The 7,093-nt window shown below is 57.8% G+C and overlaps 1 protein-coding gene across 2 annotated transcripts; it reads right to left on the bottom strand.

Moving 5' to 3' along the window:
• Window positions 1–894: 894 nt before the first annotated feature.
• Window positions 895–6,150, bottom strand: CHADL (chondroadherin like). 2 transcript variants are annotated; one of them, XM_065046364.1, is made up of 5 exons: window positions 5,841–6,150; window positions 4,582–4,751; window positions 2,832–4,493; window positions 1,981–2,147; window positions 895–1,626 (listed from the first exon to the last, which is right to left on the bottom strand). In XM_065046364.1, exons 2-5 carry the CDS (start codon window positions 4,732–4,734, stop codon window positions 1,401–1,403), a joined length of 2,208 nt encoding a protein of 735 aa, XP_064902436.1. In that variant the 5' UTR covers window positions 4,735–4,751; window positions 5,841–6,150; the 3' UTR covers window positions 895–1,400. The 2 variants fall into 2 exon arrangements, with proteins under 2 accessions (XP_064902436.1, XP_064902430.1); XM_065046358.1 differs by lacking the exon at window positions 5,841–6,150 and having other exon boundaries at window positions 4,582–4,953.
• Between the last annotated feature and the right edge of the window lie 943 nt (window positions 6,151–7,093).

Below are 7,093 nucleotides of genomic sequence, written 5' to 3'. Positions count from 1 at the left end.
TTTCCAGTTTTAGGGCAAAACTATAACATCTCTCTCTTTCCCCAGAGTGGCCATCGAAGTTCAGGATAGAAATCAGGAAGGTCAGTATGGTGACAATGATGAAAAACAGTTTTAAATCTCCTGTAGCAAGTTCCTGTGGACTTTCTATGTGTGAGGGTGTGTCCTGCCTGTCAGTGCCACAGTGGGATACAGCAAGTGCCCTGTCCGGTCCTACGGGGACATGGTGGCTGCTCAGGGCTCTGCCTTGGCCATGCTCCCCTCGAGCTTCCAGACAAGAGCCCGTGATGCCAAAATAGTTCCTGCTTTGCACAGTGGCTCATGACCAAAACTGAAAAATTTGCAAGCTAACTGTCTAGAAAACACAGGGTAGAAACGGGGAGTAATTACCAGTCTTCCTCTTTTCCCTTCTAAAGAGGCAAATGGAGTCTTTAACGGGAGAGGGACAAAAAAGGCAGTGGGGGAAGCAATTAAACACGACCAGAAAAAGAACAGAGGGTCTGTATCAAACCAGGCAGGAGAGCTGTGCCCATCCTGGACTGAGCCCTGCAATGGCTCTGGGCTCCTGGGGAAATGGGGATGGGGTGAATGGGGTGGGGGTGTAGGGTTTCTGTCAAAGGGCTTGTAGGACCACCTGTCTTTCCAGGAGAACTTCCAGACAACTTTGGCTTGCTTCCTCCTCGTTTTTGCACTAACATTTCCGTACCCCACACAGTTGTTTAATGGCTGGAAGTGTTTGCCTTCTAAAGCCTTCCCAATTTGAACCAGCTTCTGACTTGAAAATGGGGCTGGGGTTCCCAGCTTGGGCTGCCATGGGGAATAGGTTGGGCATATCGCTTATGCTTACCCTGTAAGTGATCCCATTCCACCAATCAAATTTTGCAGGAAATAGAAACGTTTCAATCTGCTTATGTTTTAATTCTGAGGAGCTGCTGGGGATTCAGGCAATGTTTTCTCTGAGAGTAATTTTAAGTTTCTGCTCTGAGATTCAAGGCAGTGCAGGATCTTGCATTGGTGCTGTTTGCAGTCCCGCTCTTTAATCGTTCTGGAAGCTGCGGAAGCACAGCACTCTTGAAAACAAAAACAAACCTGTGGCTTCCAGCTTTTCCACATGGCTGGAGGGAGCCTTGAGAAGAAAAAGCAAGGATTTGGCTTTGTTGGTCAAGTCACCAAAGCCTGCTGCAAACAATACGAAAGCTTTTTGCACCAGTTCTTTCCAGGGTAGCGTACCTCTGTGTCCTGCAAAAACACACCCTGTCTTGGGCAATTCAGCGTCACTTTGGTGTCACCAGGCTCTCTTCTTTGCACCTTGTGCAATATCCCTGTTACCGCAGTGGGGACAAGCAGAAAAACCACTCTCCCCAGACTGTGGGTACGACCCTGTTGTGTCCTGGACACGCGTCCTAAGCTCTGCTCCTCTTGAAGCCCCTGGCTGGTGATTTTCCTGGTCTCTTTTTCTTGCTGGGCTTGCCTGCGGCCTTGGTCTTGTCAGGCCTGGCTCCCCGAGCCTCACCTCGGCCCCAGCCAGGGCAGGTGAGGAAAGTGGTGGAAAGCTTCACCTTCAGCCCCTGGGCTTCTGCAGGAGACCCACAGGTGGCCCCTATGTGGAGGTTGAGTGTGTTGATCCACCTGGAAACGTGGCAGAAGATCAGGGAAAGGAATGGGATGGGGCAAAGGCAGAGGTGAAACTCTGCCCATGAGTGGGTGCGGGTCCCTTCAAAGCCAGGCCAGGTTGCTCAGCGTCTCACCTGGGTGACCTTTGAATATCTGAGTACCCGCCCACCCCAGCTTGTGGTTGCTTTCCCTACACCAGGAAAGCCCAGGCTGCTTCCACCCTTGCACAGAGGTGCATGTTCTGTCTCACCACCATGGGAGAAGACACAAGAAGGCCAGTGTGCCATGGGCCTGTGCCTCTGGTGTGGCAAGGGTCCAGCTGTCCCCATGGTTGTCCCCCAAGGGCTGTTCCCCCCTTGCAGCACTCACCTCCACAGGGGAAGGAGCTGGCAGTCACAGTGGAAAGGCACATCCCTCAGGTTGAGGATCTCCAACCCTGTGAAGTTGCTCATGTCAGGGATGTTGCTCATTTTGTTGCTCTCCAGGTAAAGGCTTCTGATCTTGGGACCGAGGCCAGCGAAGGCACCAGGGGAAATCTGTAACGAAGTGAGGGTGAGTCAAGGGGTCCTGATGGAGGCCTAGGAGCAAATCTCGGCCCCTGCACTGCTAATCAGGCTGAGGGGCCAAGAGAACCTGTCCTGAACCTGGTGACCCATGAAAGAGCTGTTTTAAATGGCAGCACATGTGCTTTGGGACCATTAGTTAACCGATTTTGGGACTCACTGGGCCCTGCTCAGTCTTCCTGGAAAGAAGGTGGCATGCAGGATGTATTAGAGCAAACCCCGGACGCTGCTAAGGTGCGTGGTCCTTGTGAGAGTGGTGCTAACACAGCTTTCTTCAGAGGCTGGAAGAATTCAGGGTATAGTGGTGAAGAGTCCCACAGGACAGATTTTACAAACAGCAGGAGAAATAAATCCAGGGCTGGGAGAGGAGGTGGTTTGGGGAATGGTCTGGACCCCACTGTAGTGGCGTGTCTTTAAGCACGAGAAGGAGCAAGTGTGTCCCAGGGGAACAGGTTGGAGCAAGACAACGCTCTGGCCAAACCTGAGGAAGCATCTTCTCCTGGCCAGGCTACAGAGCCTCTCCTAAAGCCTTAGGAGTTGGGGACATCTGTTTGGATGCCTCTATAGGGGCCACCAGCCCTGGGTGGTGGAACAAGACAGGACCTGTGGCTGTACCCCGCGGTGCCCCTGCCCCTTGGGGTCCCCAGCCACACGCACCCACTCCAGGCCCATGTTGTCCAGGTAGAGGTGCTGCAGGCTGGAGGCCACGGGCAGGAAGGCGCCATCCCCCAGGCGCTTGATGGGGTTGCGGGACAGCTTCAGCTCGCTCAGTGCGGGCAAGCCCTGCAGTGCAGCTGTGGGCACCTCTGCCAGGTGGTTTCCCTCCAGGTGCAGCTTCTCCAGCATCTTGGCGGGAGCCAGGGCAGTGGGGGCGATGTGCTGGATGGCATTCCCGGCGAGGTAGAGCCAGCGCAGCCCCCCTGCCCTGGCCAAGTCGCTGTCCACCAGCTCCCCGATGGCATTGTGCTGCAGGTGGAGGGAGATGAGGTTGGGCAGGAGCTGGAAGGTGTGCGAGGGCAGGTGGGTGAAGGCGTTGCGGTCTAGGTCAAGGTACGCCAGCTGTGGGGCACCCTTGAAGGCAGTGGCTGCCAAGGTGGAGAGGTGGTTGTCGGTGAGGTAGAGGTAGACCAGGCTCTCCAGCCCCTGCAGCGCCCCAGGGTGCAGTGTCCTGATGCTGCAGCTCTGCAGGTGGAGGGACACCAGCTCCTTCAGGCCAGGGAAGGCGCCTGGCGGAACTGTCCCAAAGGCATTTTGGCGCAGGTCAAGGAGGCGGGTGTCCCGGGGGAAGCCCTGAGGAATCTCCTGCAGGTCCCTGTTCTCACAGGACCCGTGATGGAAATCCGGGGAGCAGGAGCACCCCAGGGGGCAGTGCCCGCTGCTGGCCACCCTTGACTGCTCTGACGGCATGGTGGGGCTGGGGGTTGGCTGGGAGCGGCCACATCTCATCTCGGGGGGCCTGAGGGAGTCAAGGGGGCGTCCACGGAGGGCGAGGGGAGCGGCACAGGCCCCCTCCACCTGCACCCGCACTCTTGCCAGCCAGCGGTGGAAGGGGCGCAGGAGGCAGGAGCAAAGCAGGGGGTTCCCGACCAGGCTGACCCTCTCCAGCCTCCTGGCCCCGGCCAGGGGCGGCAGCCCTTGCAGCTGGTTTTCACGGAGGTCCAGCGTGCGCAGCTGAGGGCTGTGTGTGAAGGCATCGGGTGCCACATCCTGGAGGGCGGCATGGTCCAGGAAGAGGTGCTTCAGTGAGGCCATGGCCAGGGCCTCCTCGGCCATGTAGGTGATGGGGTTGTGGCCCAGGTCCAGCCAAGTTGCCCCATCCAGCCTGGCCAGGGCCTCGCTGGGCAGCGCCTGCAGCTCGTTGTGGTCCAGACTGAGCCTGCGCAGGGCGGGCAGGGCGGCGAAGGCCTCACTGCCCAGCACGTGGAGGGCGTTGTGGGACAGCCGGAGCCACCTGAGGACTTGCAGGCCCTGGAAGACCATGTCTGGGAGGTAGACCAAGGCGTTCGCCCTCAGGTCGAGGACAGTGAGGGATCCCAGGTGGCCAAAAGCACCCGGCTGGATCTCCTCTATGCGGTTCCCCTTCAGGATGAGCTGCTGGAGGGAGGACAGCCCATCCAGGGACTCCTGGTAGAGGAAGGCTATGCCATTGGAGGCCAGGTTGAGGTAGACCAGCCTCCCCAGTCCCCGGAAAGCCCCTTCCTCCAGCCGTTCCACCTTACAGTGCTGCAGGTCCAAGTGTGTTAGGTATGGGGTGGCGAGAAAGGCTCCCGCCGGGATGACCATGAAGCTGTTGCCCCGAAGGTCCAGGTTTTTGGTGAGCTGTCCGTCACAAAAACAAAACACTGAGTTACCTGAGGGCTGCCATCCCCACCTCCTTCCCCCATCCCCTGCCTGTCCCCTTGCTCACCTGTGGGATGGCTTCGGGGATGGCTGTCAGGTTCCCATGGAGGCAGAGGACTTGGGCGCGGAGGTTGTCACAGACACAGGGTGTGGGACAGCGGGCGGCAGCCAACCTCCCCAGTGCCAGCGCGAGCAGGAGGAGCCCCCAGGGCAGCCCCATGGCTGAGGCACCTGCAGCTGGGGAGAGGCTGCAGTGAGGCCTGGGGAGGAGTGGCAAAGGGGTCAGGCCCCTTCCATCCCCAAACAGCATCGCCTACTGCCACCGGGTGCCATGAGGGGCACTGCTGTGACCTGGTGGGGCAGGTCTCATCGTTCCTTGAGCTCACACCATGACTTTTCAGGTTATAAATGAGGAACAGAGCAGAAGGAGAAGATAAGTATTGAGAGTGAAAAGTGAAGGTCGCAGATAGCAAGGCTCCACTTGGAAAGAGCTTTTTTCCCCTGGTTATCTACACTCCCTGAAAGAGGTTTGGGACAAACTGCAAGGAGCCCAGCAGGAGCACAGGGTCACTCCTGGGGAGTGGGCTTGGAGCAGACACCTCTGTCTTTTTCTTCTTATATCACTAGCATAAAATGGTCTTGATCTATACAGAATATTAATATTCCTCCTGCAATCGAGGGTTGGTTTTTTTTGTAAGGCAATCAGGCATAACCATGCAGGGGATGTGATCACACCAAATTTATGAGCTGCCACCTTTGTTTTAATTGCAAATGTCCCATCTCTGCCACCCCAGCCACTTTCCACCTCCCCAGGTGAGTGTCTCCCACCTGCCCCACCCCCCCAATTCCAAGCTATTCACAGCAGTTTTTGAAATAGCTCTCCACTGTTTAGCTGCAGGAAGGATGGGTTAATTTTGGCTGGGCAGGAGGTGCTGGGGAAGGGCCAGGGCTGGGGTGAGCACAGAGAGGGACAGCAGTGTTGTAGATGTGTCCAATACACCCCCACCGAGCTCTGGGGAGCAGCAATGGAGTCTGCAAGGCTCAAACCCGTGGAGCTACCACAATGCCCATCCCCTTGCCCACCATGGCTAATCATCCCCCAGTCCCATGTCCCCACTCTGCCCTTCTGCCACCACCACCAGCCCTGCCTTGGCCTCCCCAGCACTGCAGTCACACCCCTCCCATGCAGTCAGCAGCGAGTGCCACCAATGCAATGTCCCCAGCTCAGACCCCATCCTGAGCCTGGGCACCGCCATGGGCCAGGCACCAACCCGCCACCCCCTCCCACACACATGGGTGGTCGTGCACCCAGGGGCTGGGGGGTACCTGGACCTCAAGAGGCAGCGAAGAAAGAGGGGAAAACGAGTCCCCCCCGCCGTCCAGCGGCTGCCGAGCTCCTGTGCCGGTGTTTGCTCTCCTGGCAGAAGCGAGAGCTGAATGGGCCCCGTTGTGTTGCTTTCCCAGCAGCGCTCACCGGACGGAGCCAGAAACGCGGCAGGAGGAAGAGAAGGAGGAAGGGGGGGAGGAAGGGTAGAGCACCCCTGGAGAGAGGGCAGTGACCCAGACATCGCCTGCCCCTTGCCTCGCAGAGGCCCGGGAGCACCGCTGCTGGGGAGCCAAATCCCGGCGTGCTGCAGCACCAGCCGGGGTGGGATTTGCTCTCGGTGTTTCCCAGGCTCTGCCTTCTCTCTCCTGGTTGTGTAAGTCACAGGAGCTACAGAGGTGCAGGGCAGAGAGGTGACATCCAGACAAAAGTGCAACAGCAGTGGTAAGCCTGAGCAAAAGGAAGGAGGCAGCTGGCAAACTGGGCAGCAGGGCCCTGCCACATTTGCAGCCCCAAGTTCTCCAAATTTTGCTTCTCTGCTTGTTTCAGAAAGGCCAGGGACAGCAGTGCCTGTATGAAACATCATTTCCTTGCAGAAGGCCATGGAGGCCTTCATTTTGCTCCCCGACTCCATCATTTCACAGGGAACATGAACAGCTCTGCAGCCCAACAAAAATCTGGAAGATTCAACACTAAAGTTTCTCTTCCAGGCCCTTCCCCTATTCAGCAGTCCCAGCTGCCAGAACCAGTACATCCCATCCTGCTGCCACCTGTGGGTGATGGATTCACTGCCCAGGGGCTGTGACCCTCCCCCCTGCTGTATGGCCAAAGTCTCCTTGGCCCAGAGTCCCCTCCATCCCTGTGGGCTCTCGGGGGTGCTCAGGTGACACAGGGTGACTGCCCAACTGCAGTGATGTGATGAGCAGCTCTGGGGCATCAGCTTTCGTGCTTATCTCTGCTCTGCTGTGTGGGGAGGACCACTGGGGATATAGGTCTCAAGGGAAGAAAACTGCCCCAGGCTGGTCACCCTGCAGAGCTCACCACCTGCACCAAATCACCAAGACCTGTTTTGGGGTGGTGGCTTGTTTCATGGAGGGCCAGGTGAAGGGAGCTGCATCTGCTTTGTGTTACAGCCATGCTCTGGTGGTCTTCACCTGCCCCTGCACGTGCCACCAGCACAGCCAGGCCCACGTGCTCCCCAACCTGCTCCTGCTTTCTGCAGCAGCATTGCATTTGCTGCCCCAACTCCAGCCTG

This window comes from Columba livia, chromosome 1, assembly GCF_036013475.1.
Source record: "Columba livia isolate bColLiv1 breed racing homer chromosome 1, bColLiv1.pat.W.v2, whole genome shotgun sequence".
Classification (NCBI taxonomy): domain Eukaryota; kingdom Metazoa; phylum Chordata; class Aves; order Columbiformes; family Columbidae; genus Columba; species Columba livia.
The sequence above is the reverse complement of the archived record's forward strand: the minus strand, read 5'-3'. Positions and strand labels throughout refer to the sequence as shown.